General features: G+C 30.2%; 2 protein-coding genes across 3 annotated transcripts in view; one reads left to right on the top strand and one right to left on the bottom strand.

Moving 5' to 3' along the window:
- LOC126736441 (anaphase-promoting complex subunit 13) overlaps positions 1-12,732 on the bottom strand; it is a 38,559-nt gene extending 25,827 nt beyond the window's left edge. The window contains exon 1 of one of the 2 annotated variants that reach the window (XM_050440787.1): positions 12,631-12,732. Coding sequence is in view for 1 of the 2 variants with exons in the window: in XM_050440785.1 (XP_050296742.1) it covers positions 11,829-11,879 (51 nt within the window). In the remaining variant the exon portion in view is untranslated. Of the gene's footprint in view, positions 1-11,828; positions 11,921-12,630 lie in introns of those variants that run through there. The other variant, XM_050440785.1, reaches the window with a different exon arrangement.
- Positions 1,691-16,431, top strand: part of LOC126736433 (tubulin alpha-8 chain-like) — a 45,845-nt gene continuing 31,104 nt past the window's right edge. Inside the window, exons 1-2 of the mRNA XM_050440770.1 lie at positions 1,691-1,838; positions 15,326-15,542. Coding sequence (XP_050296727.1) covers positions 1,836-1,838; positions 15,326-15,542 — 220 coding nt within the window. The 5' untranslated portion in view covers positions 1,691-1,835. The remainder of the gene's footprint in view (positions 1,839-15,325; positions 15,543-16,431) is intronic.

The following is a 16,431-nucleotide window of genomic DNA, read 5'->3' as shown; positions in this document are numbered from 1 at the left end:
ATGACACTCAGATATCAGATTCAGGTACGATTTTTTTTTAAATAACAAAATCTCTAAACGATGAACTTCAAATTTTATATGATTGGCTGTGTCAAAATAAACTTAAATTGAAAAGTTTAAAAACAAAATGTATGGTAATCGGGTCTAAAACATTGTGCGTTGGATCAAAAGATAAATAAATATAAATGGAGAGGATATTGCTGTTGTGTCTAGTATTAAGTATTTAGGTGTAATGTCAGACCCACAACTAACATTCAGTAATCATGTTGATTATATGTGTAAAAAATTGGCAAAAAAATGGGATTTTTCTATCGTATTTCAAAATCTCTGTCTCCGTGGGCCAAAATGTTAGTTTATGACATTATTAACATTTATAACATTATTGTTTTTCCCCATTTTTCACATGCAAGCTCTTTGTTAATTTCTTGCACAAAAGAAGATATTCATAAATTACAACTACAACAAAATAAAGTTATGCGCATTTTATTAAATTGTGATAAATATACATCTATTCAAAGCATGTTGACTACTTTAGGCTGGCTAGATGTTAGGCAACGCATTGAAAAATTAACTGGTAAATTATATTTTAATCTTTAAGATTGTGAAAAACTTACAGCCAGCCTATTTAAAGTCATATCTAATAACTAGAGAGAACATTCATGATCATAATTTGAGGTCAAATAATCAATTTAACATCCCCAGGGTAAGGACGACAGCTTTACAAAAATCGTTGTTTTACAGTTGAATTCAATCTTAAAATTCCTTGACCGAATGGGTGAAAAATGCAGATTCACTAAAGAGTTTTATTAAAAATCTTATGGTGTATTTAAGGATCTAACTATTAATTATAATTACATTAAGTATAGGTATTATTATTATTATGTAATAGCTTTAAGCTAGCCAAGTGCTAAATAAACGTTTTTATTATTATTATTATTATTATTATTATTATTATTATTATTATTATTAAAAGATAACTCAAATATATGGTAGGACCATACTTAAGACAGTTCGAGCAGTTGAAAAACGTGTCCAAAAATGTATTGAAGAACATAGTGGTGGTTCGTCGTTATTTTCTTTAAAAAAAATTGTTATTTTATTTTGTAAGATTATAAGTTGATGTTATAATAAAGTTTGTTGATACAAATTAACTGTTTCCGTTTGGGTGTCATAACTTCATTAATTTGTAACCTAGGAGAAAAGTCATTATAAACTTTTTTGTTTAAAACTTGATGTTTTTACTGAAAAAAATATAATATACAGGTTTCCTTTTAAAACGATGTTATTTTACTGAAAAACTCAAAAATACGATTCTTAATTGTTCAGAAGCATTTTTACCGACGGTTCGCTAATTTAAACAACTTCCTATTTTCATTAATAACAATGTTACCAATGGTGAAAACTTAATTTGGATAACCCTGTATCATTCACTGAGAAATTTAGAGTCAATATACTGCATAATACATTTCGTAAAGTCATATATAATCTGTATAATGAACAAATTATCGAACAGTCGTTAATAAATAACTATTATGTAAACTACTTAAATGATTACATTTTGGTAAATATTTTTTCCTATATTTCTACGATTTTGCATCAAATAATATAATGATATTAAATAAAACTCGGTTTAAAATGGAAGCACTATACTGATAATAAGTAGAATCTCACTTAGACGGTATGTCTTTTTTTAATATTCCAAATATCGTTTTTAAGACCTGGCCCATTGTTGTTCGAACATTTTTGCAACGACTTATTAGTTTGAGTACTTTGCTGCTGTAGTGTACGTGGACACGTGGCCAGATTATTCTTGTTAAAAGTTTTACATTAAAAAAATGGTAAGATATATTAATTATGAACTAAGTTAAGACACATAATTTAATTAAATTAATTCTAACATAAAAATCTGTTATTCAACTTTTAAATTTAGCCTCGTTTTTGAATTATAGAGTGATCTCAAAAAAAAAATTAAGTTGGCCAAGAGGTCGCATTTTTGTGTCTGTACTTTTTTTTTTACTGGCCTTTGAGAAAAAAAACCAAAGAATTTTTATTTTATTTTTTGCATTTACTATTTTAAAAAGGTTTAGAAGAAAATGCAATTTTTATAATTATAATTTTATGGGTAAAATGGCTAACCCAAGTCCACCGAAATCTCAAGGCCTGGTATTTCTGGTATGTCAATTTGTACCAAGGGTTCAAATTACAAATAAATGCACTTCTATGAGCGTAAACGTAGTATAGTTTACCAAATTTATTTTTTTATGTTAAAAAATTAAGTTTTAGAAGTGATCAGGTTACTTTTTTAATAAAGTTATTAGATTTTATTAAAAATTTATTACCGGTAAAATTACATTAGGAATCCATTTAATTCTAAGATAAAAATCTGACATAAATTTTTAAATTTATTTGCGTATTCGAAATATACAGTATGAGCCTGTAACTTGGAATAAATTCAGTAGTTCATATACTTTTTCTTCTCAAAAATATCCTCTGTTCCGTCGATTAGCATTTTTTGTTGAAAACAAAGTTATACAGTGTGTTTAAAAGATAAGATATGATGTTATTGACGATTTTTGTAAAAAGCAACCCTCATTTTTTGATTATGTATTTTTAAAGAGCTTTATATATTTTTTTATATATTTTTATATCATTAACGGTTTTCAAGACAATTAAAATATTTTTTTTAAATTTAATATAAGTTATAAAATCTGTACTCAAAAAGTTTTTAACAAGTGTTTGAAATGTAATCCATTTTATAGTGTGTCATTGATGATTTTCTTTAAAGGGCCTTTTCTTTAAAGGGGCTTTTACTTATAAAACAAAGTTATAAAGTGTGTCCCAAAAATAAAATATGATGTCATCGACGATTTTTGTAAAAAGCAACCCTAATTTTTGATTATGTATTTTTAAAGAGCTTTATATATTTTTTTATATATTTTTATATCATTAACGGTTTTCAAGACAATTAAAATATTTTTTTTAAATTTAATATAAGTTATAAAATCTATACTTAAAAAGTTTTTAACAACTGTTTGAAATGTAGTCCATTTTATAGTGTGTCAATGATGATTTTCCTTAAAAGAGCTTTTATTGCTTATTTCTAAAGAGCATATTTTTTATGATTTACGATTTCCAAGATAGTTAAAACAAAAGAAAAACAAAAATGTACTCAACATTTTTTACTGTGCTTAAAATGTTTTTAAAGTGTTTAAAATGTAGCCCATTTACTATTTGGTAATGCCCTAAACGTACTTATAATTCATTTTGACTGTTTCTTATAGGTTCTGGAGCAATTAATCTACACTATCTCATCTCATCAATTATCTACACTAATGCATTATTCTGGTTTTTAACTCCTCAGTGTTTGCGGGCTTTGACAGTTCTTCTCTCAAGTTCTTCTAAGAAGTTATTTTACCTTCATTTCTGAAGTCAAAGACTTCATTTTTTATTCTCTTGGTTAGACTTTTTGCTATTTTTTTGGCCTCTGGGTCTTTGGATAACATTGCCTGTTTATTTAACCTATTCCTTGTTTTAATTAGGTTTTAATTCTCATTGGGAAAAGCAAGACATGTGCCTCAAGGTAGCGTTTTGGGCCCGTCATTATATATCCTTTATACATCACAAATCACTAATAATCCAACACACTGCAAACATTATTGCTATGCAGATGACACGCAGCTTTACTTTTCGTTCAAAAGTTTTAAGGTAGTTAATGCTAATCAATTCAGTATTAATGAAGATTTAAATATGATATGGCTTGAACCCCAAAAGCTGCTCTTAAAAATTAACCCTACTAAATCTTGCAATCAATTGCCATTCTTTTCTGTAGTGATAATCACTGAGCGTATATCTTGTAAATTTTTAATTTGCGTTTAAACAATAATACTATTTCGCTTAAAGCATCTGCTAAAAATGTAGGGCTTATTATCAATAATAAACTAAGATTTAAAAAACATGTCACGTTAAGAAATTGATATTCTGCTCTGAAGTCTATATTTTCTCTCAAGCATTCTTTAAGCCCTAAAATTAAAAAACTGTTATGTGATTTGTTGGTTTTATCACCATTAAACTTTTGTGACATCATCTATGGTCCCTGTCTAGATTATTCTAATGCGGCCAGAATTTAGAAGCTTCAACACTGTTGTCTAAGGCTTATTTATGGTGTAAGGAGGAGAAACCACATATCTCATAACTTAACTGAAGCAAACTGGTTGAGTATGCACTACCGACGAGACTTACAAACACTCTGTTTTTTTTATAAAATTCTTAAATTTAAAACATCTCCATATTTATTTAAAAAAGTCAAATATTGTACGAATGTGCATAATCTTAACATTAGACGGAAGGATCTTCTAACTATCCCGTCGCACAATAAAGAATTATTTAAGAGGTCTTTTTCATATTCGATTGCCCATTATATAAATAAATTTAAGAATAGCCAGTTTGCATTCTCCGAACTAACTTTTAAGCTTAGAATGAAGCGGCATTTTCTAAGTGAAATACAGCTCTGATGTCGGATTCGGTAAGTATTTTTTTTATTTGTTGAATGATCTCCAACACCAACATGAATGAATCATTTGAGTCTCTTTATGGGGTAGTTTTAAGTGCGGGAGAGATCCTTTCTCTATCCTTCTGGTATTGATGTTTTTTCTTTTGCTTCAAGCTCTTCTTTACGACTTAATGTTGATTATGTGATGTAATTTATTATTAATTGTATGTAATCTGTAGTATTTACTAGGCAATACCACGGCTTCAACAGAATTCAGGCACTATTTCATTAAATGGTCCTGGAAGCGTATTTACGTTTCCGTGTTCATTTTTTTATTTCAACAGCGCGTGGTCGTCAATTCAGCACAGAAATGTAGCGCAAAATTGGTTTACAAACCCGTGTTGATTTTAAGAGCCTCGATCTTTAAATACGCACTACTTTGTATCGTGTAGCTGGTTTCAATTAATTTAGTTACGATTTTCTAAGATTTAATTGTTTTGAGCACTGCATGTTATTTATTTGACACTATAGCTATGCTTTAATTTAGGTTATTTTTGCGTACGAGATGAACCATATTTTTCAAAAATGATTAGCATAGTGTCAAATGAATAACATACAGTGCTCAAAACTATTAAACACTTTTTGGAAATCGTAACTAAATTTATTGAAACCAGCTATATTAAAGCAACGCCTAATCCGTGTTAAAAATGGGAATTATTTATACAACTGCGTAGAAATATTGACATTTTAGACTTTTTAGGCGCGCCTAGGTAAACCATACTTTTCTCGCGATAAAAAAAAAAAACACTTTCCACCTTGGTGTGTTATATACTATTTTTATTATTTAAAAAATAACTTTTATTATATAACTTAAAAATAAAAACAAAATAACTCATAACTTTCTCTACAGAATTCAAAATATAATATTAGGTACATTTACTAAGAAATATATATTTTCTCTAGTATTAGGTACGTATAAAAGGTATTAATGTTTTTTTTGCGACAGGTTCATTGTTAATTATATTTAAAGAAATATTATGTAAACGGAGACGTTTTCATTTTTGGGATTCTGCTTTTGTAGGTCTTCCTGACTGAATTTTTCCACTGCAAGATAAGCTTCTATTTTTGCGGCGTGCGATTGAAGTAGGTTGGACGTGAATTTTGCTGGATTTTCTTTTGTTGATATTCTTTTCACAAATAACGATAATATGTTGGATAGAGTTTGTAGTTGAGACAAATTAGAAGCAAATTTGGTAAGTATGTTCGTATTAGCTGGATTGATGTCATTTTCTAGAACACTACAGATTCTCGAAAATTCGGATTTAATTGTCTCAACTGTATTCATATAGTCTTCTTTATTGCTCGCACTATTAACATCACTATTTAATTCGGTTGAAACTAATGGAAGCTGAAATCCCTCAAGCGTGCATCCCTTAGTACTTGCATCGGATGTCATATCTGAAACGCATTCTATTTCTCTAATTTCGTTTGCACTGGAATTAGCAATATCGTCAAAAAAATGATGAAGAAAATTCTTCTCCCAGTGCCCATTTTGCAAAATTTTGGCGATCTTCTTTAGTTAAACATATTGAAGTTGTGAATCTAATTCCATATTTTCTTTCCACAGCACATAGATGTTTACAATATTTACCTCCTCTTCCAAACGGACAGTCACATGTTGCCATATCAGAATTTACTACATATAAATGAATACCTGACTTTACAAAATATGTACTGCCATCAACTTGCGTTATCTCATCTATTCCTTTGCTATCTTTACAAAATTTTTCATAGGCTATGGTAAGTTTTCGAGATATTCCATGAGCAAACTGAAGGAGTCGTTTCTTATGATAGGATTCAAAAGTTTTAGAAATAAATTCTATCAAAGCGCACATGTTAAAAACTTTGCATCGTTGTAGCACAATGTCTTTAAATATTCTTATCGACGACTCGCAATAATTGGTTGTGTTGTTACCTCTAGTAACTATATCGCATCGATATGATAAACACCATTCTTCACGACAGTCCCATAACTTACTTAAGTGGATTTTTAATGCCGGATTTTCTTTCACTCTGTCACTATTTAACAGATTTGACATGTTAATTTCTGCTTCCTGCATTGTCTTGGCAAACATCACCCCACGAAAACTGTTCATAACTATCTGCCGATCTTCTTTTTTAACTTCGTGTTCACGCTGCCACGACCATCGCCACAATGCCTGAGTAATGTGGAATATACAAAGCTACCTACTGTTACCTACTGTTAGGAAAAACCTCTCTTAATGCATTTCTCTCGGCGCTACTGTCATCCGTCATAATTATTCTTGGTTGAGATAACTTGCCGCACGTTTTTTCCAGAAAATCTTTTGCTGTGCGAAAAACCAGAGTATAATTGTGCTGTGATTGGCTAGTGTGCAAAATAACAGCTATAGGTAAAGCACCAACCTTATTACCCACGAATATAAAAGTCACACAAGTATTAGTCCTTCACACCATCCACTTGTATCGATAAATAGCATTTCATCAGCTAATCCCGTCTTGTAAACTCTTTGCATTATTGGAGTAATTAAAACGCAATGTTTTCTTTTCAAAATTTCCAATATGTCAGTACTATCTTTGGTGACGTAATTTTGGAGTCGCCACTGTTCATACAAATGAGTTACTTGACGATCGAGTGGATTTTTTTGAGCATTAGCCAATGTTACATAAACATCTTCCTCGCAATTTTCCATAATGCTGAACTCGTAATATGATTTAGCTGCTGCAGCTGTCATTCCAGAGTCAAAATAGGATGTAAATAGCTGTTTCGTATACACAGAGCAACGCAGGAGTCCCAAAGATTGTGCGACATTTACTCTATGGGAATGAATAAAATTAATATGTATAGCGACATTCAAACCTCTCTTCAATAAAGATGATGTTTTTAAAGTATGTTCCGTCACTTTTAAAAATTTTATGCTTATATTTGCCCCGCAATTGAAGTTTCTCATAGCTCCTTGGGTTTTCTTTTTCGATTTATTTCTTTCTGCCAGCTGACAAACGAAAACTTTTCGAAAATCGTAACGCACGGGTTTTGAAAAACGTCTTTTCATTATCCAATTTGTTTTTGTTTCTGCCGAAAACTTGTTTATAATGTAACTACACATCTCATCATAATTGGCGGTATCAGACAACGAACTAGACAACGAACACTGAACTTCACAACTATAACTTACTGAAGAAGTTCCTTCAAACTTTAAAACCTCAAAATCATTGGTTATTTTTGAAAAACAAATTTTAAACTGCTCCATAATTATTAAATTAAAGTCATAGACATACACCTAACCTTAAAACCACAAATAATAAACAAACGCAGATTAAACACTACTTTGCAGATTCTGGCGCAGCAGCGCCAACTATGAAAGTCGCCAATTTTGGAACTTTGATACTGGTTGAAAGCAATACGGGATTGTAAACCAATATTGCGTTACATTTCCGTGCTGAATTAACGACGGCGCGGTGTTGAAATGAACACGGGTTTGGAAACAAATATCAAGAAACATTTCCGTGCTGATTTCACGACCACGCGGTCACAGAATAAACGATCTCACAGAAGCGAAGGCTAGCCCTTTTTACCACTGGCGTCTAGCCCCGGGTATGCAACTATTGATCCTGACGCTAATTTTATTGTTGACGGACGGTGGACAGTCATTTTTTTATGTTTTTACGTAGAAAATAGTTAAAATTATTTGTTTTTCTTAGTTATGTTTATTTTTAAAAATAATAAAAAAAATTTAATTAAAAAAAAATAAATAAATAGAACAAAGTTGAAAATATCTCATTTATTGATAAAAAAAAACATTAAAAAAAAAATTGGGCATCAAGATTTGCACTCTTCATGTCCTTGACAAGAAAATCTGCAAATAAATTAAATTTCAATGCGTTAAGCAAAAAACAATTTTTGGTAATTTTTGTTTGTTATAGCGTTTTTCGTCAATTTTAGAGAGTGTTTACACTCGAGTTTATAGAAGACTTTTATAAAGGAATTTTTTTTTAATATCTCTAATATTGGAAAACACCCGTATAACAAAAAATATTACAGATTTTTATTTTAAAAAATCTTACCTGCTTTATTAAAGAGAAATTAAGTGTAACGCTGTTTCATTTGAAGCTGTCTCAAGTCACACTTTTCTATTTTTGGGCTTAGGCTTTTTTCGTGTTGAGAAAAATCGTTGCTTCCTGATATTTTTGTTGTGTGGTTCCTGTGGTTTTTTGTTTTTAGCTCTTGGAATGCATTTGCTGTTTTTCAGGGCTCTTAACGTGTGCTTGATTGGAACTAGTGCTTTTTCTATAGCATCAAGCTCTTCATTTTCATCTGATGTAGTAAAAGAAACAACGTGTTGCAGTTCTTCCAATAAACTTGCTACCCTTCGTTTTTTAGATTCAAAGGATGTAGTTTTTAACTTTGTGCTTGTTGACAGTTCCGTTAAATGCACTTTTGCTTCTAATGTATGCAGTTCCTCTTTCATTGTCTCTTCCACTATGATTAGATTACTCTCGCCGACATTTTATCTACTGATACATTAAAACAAGGTTAAACTAAATTTATTCTTGCATTTATAGCTAAAAAACTGAGCCCCTAGGTATATCTCAACTACCTAATCCAATAGAAACCCAATTAAAATAATACAAATATTACTTTCATTATTAATAGTAAGCCACATACATTTAAAGACCATTACCTATGTTTTGTTATTTAAAATGTATACCTATTTTTTTCCTAATTGTCGTCATTTAAGGATATGAAGCATAATGCTATACAAAAAAAATCATGTTTATATCGTATAAATATTATTAATAAATTCATGGAAAATAATCATCAAAATTACTTACCAGGTTCTTGAGGATGCTCCAGTGAGTCAGTTACACATTGAAAAATATATCTGATCAAAAGATGAATATGTTTGCACATGTTGTATTTAACTGACGAGTCAAGACAAGAACAGCAAAACTGATGGATGCAAGTTTTACATTCATTGCACAGTAGTTGGCATTTACAATCTCGTTGAACCTTCTGGATAACATATAATTCTGCTGTTGTTTCTGAGGCAATGTTCCATCTATTTTTACACTCGACTACTAAGTCTTCCCTCAATTTTAAACTTTGTTTGTGCCTGGACCGAATTATTTGCAGCTTACTGCTCAGCTTCCCCTTGTTAAGAACTATTAACCTGTCAATGCATTTGTCTCTTACAAATCGCATTATTGCGTTGTCCAATCGCTTGACTTTCTTCCCTTTTAAATAAGTATATTTTAGTGTTTTGTGCATACGTTCTAAGTGCATGTTTGTATTTAAACCCGCACCAAGTCGGTGGCAGTATGCCCAACATTCTACACAGCACATGTAATACTTATTAAAATAGTTGGCAAATTCCATTGTATCAGGGTCTTCAAGTAACATAGTATATAACTTGTTAATTAAAATATTAAAAGTTGTGACATCCGTTTCTTCTAAGACAGCTCTTAAATTCTTATAAATAAAAGCCTTAAAATTAAAACAATGTTAATAATGTTATGATTTTTCAAGTTTGGCAAAACATACTTGCTTTTCTTTGGTGTTGATTTTTGATAAATTCTTACGCCATGCCTGGTCAACGTGCCATAAACAGTATAATCTAAAATTAATGGTACTATTAAATAGTGACACAACTCGTGACACAATTATAATAACTTTTTGGCTTACCTGAATTTTGGTGGAGACATTATTTCAATCCATGCATTGAAGAAAGCTTCTGCCATATCTGACATGAAGACATTTGGGCAAAGTGCAGTACCAAGGCGAGATTTTACAAAGTAAAAAAATATTTTTAAAACTTGTTTATCAGGCCTATTTGACACAAGAAAACTGCAAGGAAATCCCTGACGAATATCATCAACAACAAGGAGAGTTATAAGTTCGAAGTCATAGTTATTCATCCCATGAGTTCCATCTATACAGATGCAATCGGTCCCATAAATTTTAAGCATTTCACATTGTGCAGCAGTCATGATAATCAAAACAAAACCCTCATTTTTTAACATTGGCCATTCTTCACTTTCAGAACCTTGGGGCTTATAAAACAGAACTGCATCTCCATTACTTTGCATATCATTGATCCAGGACTCTACACTTATGATGTCGTTTTTATGTCTAACTGATGAGGAGCACAAATTGAAACAGGCTTCTATGTTATATAGATCTTTCTTTGTGAGCAGATGCAGACGTTTTAGTTCTGAGTCAGTGATTGAATTAATATTTAATTTCGTCTAAAATATCTTCAAATGGGACTTTAGAAGAAATTTTTACTGCTAAATCCTCTCTTTCTGTTTTAGACAAATTCAAGTGGCCGATGTCATTCTGATGTCCCACATGTTTGTCCATAATGGTCACTTCACAAGTGCCATTATTAAGCTTTTTTATTTTTATGCTTGCTGGGCAGAGTGCATTTATTTTCTTACTTCCTAGTATCTTTAAGTGCCGAATATTTTTGCCTTCTGAACATATCTTCCTGAACGATGGCAAATAAAACTTGTAGCTACATGTGATTTAAAACATTTCTGATAGTTAACCACATATTTACAGTTTGTGTCATTTTCAAAGGTAAGCTTCCAAGTAATAAATTCTTCCTCACTTTGAAACGTCAATTTTTTATGTTCAATAGGAATGTTATGAAAGTCTCTATAATGTTCTATAACGGTCTTCCTATCAGCACAAAAGTCACTGCACAAAGCACACTGATTTGCATTGGTAGTGGTCGAGGTATTGGGGTGTGTAATATCTGGAGCTAAAGTGTTATTTGAGCTTCTATGTGTTCTGACAAAAGGTGGATTTATACTGACAAATAAAAGTAAAAATAAACATAAAAGTTAAAATTTCACCAACTTGAAAGGTATTTCCGGTATTTCTTATTTTATATTATCCACTACATTTAACTTTTAGTCTTATTTAATGTAGTTGTATAATTTCACCCAAAATTAATAAAGTTTTACAATACTAACGAAAAAACGACACTTTAAAACAACACACAACTTGCCAAACAGTATTCTAACCTAACTAACTTATGACTAACTTCACCAAGCGCATGTCAAAAAAGAAGGATCATTAGTTGCATACCCGGGGCTAGACGCCAGTCTTTTTACCGAACCGGATTTCCGTTCAGGCTCCTCCCATTTACCCCCATTCTAACGGGTACAACTGTCGTCGGCCACGTGGGGTATCGGGTCATAATTAGTGTATTAGTACGAGCGTTAGTGTGTATATTTGCGATATTTTGTAATTTGCCGTTTTTTTTATTTTTGTTAAGTAGGTATTACACATTACCTTGTTTTGGAGTTTAACTCTGTGCTCTGTGACTTTGTTTTTTTCTTTCATTTGTGTTGTGCTAAAAACTTAAAAAAAAAACACTAAAATGCTTAAACTTTTTGTGCGTATAGGGGTTGTTTTGCCAAAAGCGTCGCTGGAAAAAGTTTATTTTCGTTTCCTAGGGATATTAGAAGGTGAGCAATAACAATAATAAAAGAAAGTAGGTATAGAAAAAATACATTATTATATATTATTCATTATTATTATGGTTGTTTAAAAGCTTTGAAAAGTTGAGAATATTCCCTAATTAATTGGTCGTGCCATGCAAATAAAAACAGAATAAACATTATTTAATTTATTAAACATATATGTATATACCTAAACCATATGTATCTATGTATGTGTATATAAGTGCAGGTACATAACATTGTACATAGATAAAAATATTAAGGTTGATTTAGGTATACAGTATTTTTATGTGATAAAGAATAATGAGTTTAATTTTCAATTATCTGTCTTTTTATGGACTGGTTTACCCATCCAAGTGCATAATATAGTAGTAGTAAAACCCTTAAAAATCTCATATTTTGTTCCAGACTATCATAATGGACGGCGACTATACAACGTATAATACCTTAATAAAATATGGACGTATGTGTGGTACCTACATATGTATATAATAATACATACATATATCTTTTTATATATAAATATATAAAAGCAGATGATACCTACTCTTAAATGTGTTGTGTTTAAAACATACGAGAAAACATACCTGCGTATAAACCTTCCAGCTAAAATTTAATTTAAAAATACCTACCTATGTACATATGTATATGTATATTGTTAACATATTAACATCACACAAATAGCAGACTTTTTCTCAGCTAGTGCCTTACTAAAGGCAAATATTATTTACCATTATCATAAAACAACTAACACAAAAATTCCATTCCAAAACAAATTAAAAGTATACTAACCTACACCTCTATGGTGTATCAAAACTGTCAAATAACAATTTTTATAATTAGTTACATTTCAATTTTTATAATTGAAATGTAACTAAATTTTGTAGTTTGCTCCCGTATTATATGAATATAACCATTTTGATTTTAAAAATAAAAGCACTTCGTTCGGTGTATGCGTTTACTACAACTTTACGAGATATTTCAGTGTATTTGCGCCGGGTGCTATCTGTCAGTTGGGCTTATAAAAAACTGGTTCACGGATATCAAAGGAGCCGACGCAAGCCTTCGCTTCTGTGAGATCGTTTATTCTGTGACGCGGTGTTGAAATAAACACGGAAACGTAAATACCCGTCCTGGAAGTGTGAATTAATGGCCTGTTAGTTACCATATAATTAATTAGTTTTAGTACTTATGTATAATAAATATAATTTATAATGTATTATTTTGGTAACTAATAAACGTATTATTAGTATTTCATATTATTTGATTTTTAGATTCTACATCGTAAATAAAGGTAGGTTTTATTAAGATTTACCTAGCCGAAACATTAAAGTTTGTGAAATATTTTGTATTTTCTGAAAATACTGAGACAATTTCAATTATAAATTCCTTAATATGTGTTTTCTATTTTTTTTACCATATTTGTACTGAGAAGTACTAAATAATTAAATTTTACATTTCAAGCAGGACGTTCAAAAATTAGGTTTAAATTATTACAGTTTTAACATGGCACTAAGTTGCTTAATTTAAATGAAACACGCCCTGTATTTTATATCACCAATATTTGTGATAATGAATTCTTTCTCGAACTTAATAAGGACTTCCTATACTTAAACTTTCATATTTTTATCAAAATTACATTCTTTAAAATACATGTTGCTTATTTGCTATTTATTCAATACTCACTGAGTAGGCAATGATAGGTTGGAAGTTCTTGTCTAATTTTAATAATTAAAGCTTTTAACAGTTTTTATGCTCAAATTACTTTCAGAGAAGATTAGGTATTATTTAAAATTGTTTTTTTTAAGGTTTTAATGAAATAAAATAAGATAAGAAATCTAGCTTTAAAAACAAGCATAATTATACACACACACAATTAAACAGCATAATAATATACCCATCTTTCTTTTTTATACAATTTTAGCTATAAGTTGAGCTTTTGTTTAGGTTAAAAAAAAACGTGATTAATCGTTTAATTTGTTATTTATTTTCATTTATTCTCTTAAAAGCAAAATTGCCAAAAATTTTAATCGTTATGCATTTTTAAATTCCCACACTGTTAGGCGCCAAAAAGTTAGATGTACAAAAATATACAAAATTGTACAAAAAACGACTTATACGTTGCCAAAGAGTAACAAAGTTCCCTGGTCTCTGACATTTTTGTAAACATTTGTAAATGGTTCATAAAATCTTATAAACATTCTTTACTCTGTACTAGGCATGATTAATTTTAAAATTGTATTTAAAAAGCTCCCTCTTAATTTGAATGCTTAAATTGTATTAAAGGAAAGAAATGCGGGATAATGCGAGTCACGCACAAGAACCGATTTTAGGCGAATAACCAAAGTGTTTTGGTTTTTACCAATTTCCGATTGGTATTTACCAAAACGTTTAGGTGCTATTAGTTTTTAAAAACTACTGTCAAAGTTGTCACCAACATTAGCGTGAAATACCCAACTGCCTAGTAGTTTTTCATTTTTGGTGAAATGGTTATTTGAAATGCCAAAACATCCTTAAAAAATAATAAAAATAAAGTCTGAATTTATATACGTTGTACTCCATTAGCCGAAGGCACTTTATTAGAAGGGATATATTTCTCCTTCAAAGCAAGAATTATTTCTTGTGTTTCGGAATAAAGTGACTGCCGTAAATATTTTAAAACCAACACGAAATTTTCATATAAAAAAATTGACAGCCAGTAAGCACATAAGTCTTATTCTTGGATTACCAATATCAGCATTATAAATACAGTTGGTCATCAGGGATAATCAAACTAATGTAACCAAAAATAGTTCCAAAACAACAAAACATTAAAAATTAAAAATTATAGGAACTGCAAACACAAGAAATAAATACAAGAGATTAGGAAATATGATTATTTATAAAGGAATATTATGTAAGAAATGAGAATGCAGTGCACAAAATAAAGTTCTTTTTGTTTATTATTTACTATTTATAATCAATAAATACTGGTTAAACCAAAACGTGTTACAACATTAGGAACGCCAGCCCTTCCTGACCTGCCAAAATCCTTAACAGTTTCAGTCTCTCTCCACTTAGCCTAATTTTTTATTGTTTGTAGACTGACTTACATGTTCTCTGTTCGAATATTTTGATTCTCTGAGTCTCAGTTAAACGGATTGTAAATATTTTCAGCTAACACTACAGTTTAAACCTTTAAATAATTGACCCTTATTTGTACGCAATATCGAATATTCTCAACCCGGTATATTTTTATATTTGATGTCAAAATATGCTCGATCCAAACATAAAATCGATGTGTAATATAAAACTGTATACATTTTAATTAAACTATTTTTTTTCTAGAGGGAAGTTATTTCTATCCATCTTGGTCAAGCCGGCATACAAATTGGGAACTCCTGTTGGGAACTTTATTGCTTGGAGCATAAACTGGATAAAAATGGTTATTTTAGCAACAACCTTGATTCACAGGATGAAAGCTTCTGCACATTCTTTTCATCCACGAGCAGTGGCAAACATGTACCAAGATCAATATTTGTAGATTTGGAACCGTCGGTTATTGGTAAATATGATTGCATTTAGTTTATTACTTAAAAAAAAGAAAAAAAATATCCTAAACCTTCTCAAATAAGCTGATAAATTCAAAAGTCATAAACTGTTCATTACGAATTTGAAAATTCGAAATAGCAAACGGTTTTAGATTAATAAATTAATTTTAATTCAGATTAATAGGCGGAGTAAATCTCTAAGGTGATACATGCTTTTTTTTTCCGCCTAAAAGCAGGGCCATTTCCACCCGAAGGTGCAAGCTCTTTAAAAAAAAAAGGAAAATTAAATTAACATAACACATATAAATATTACTCTAAATATTATTTAAATAATCTAATACTTTTCCCATATTATTAACTAAATAAATTTAAATATTATATTTAAGAAAATTCGATCATTCTAATTCAAACGTTTGTCAAAATGTAAAAAAGAAAATGCTCAAAAATAACAAAAAAAATGCCGGCTATTTTCCTTAATATTATAAGCCACATCATTTAATAATAACTTTCACTACTACTAAACCTTACATCTAAAGTCTAAAGACACCGCTGTCGCCGCTAAGTTGGCTACTTAGAACATTGAAAGACTAGAAGTAGTAAACAACAACTTTGTTTGAGTTCAACATTGGCACAAATGCAAGGGAGGGTGTTTTGTTTACAATAATATTCATCGATTCTCTGTTGTCAAGTTTATACACATTTCCAAAATAGGAAATTTTCAGCTATATATCAACGCATATAATAATGTTAATTTAACTTATTGATGTTAGATTTTGGATTAAAAATAAGAAGTTAAAATAGATATATCTTATTCTAAGCGCAAAAATCACATCTTCAAAGCAAAAAAAAGTTATTAACCTACTTATTTCTAAAACCGCTTCTAAAAAAATTGGAATGGCAACA

The sequence above is a fragment of the Anthonomus grandis genome, chromosome 5, assembly GCF_022605725.1.
Source record: "Anthonomus grandis grandis chromosome 5, icAntGran1.3, whole genome shotgun sequence".
Classification (NCBI taxonomy): domain Eukaryota; kingdom Metazoa; phylum Arthropoda; class Insecta; order Coleoptera; family Curculionidae; genus Anthonomus; species Anthonomus grandis.
Note: the sequence above shows the minus strand (reverse complement) of the source record. Positions and strands in the feature narration are given on the sequence as shown.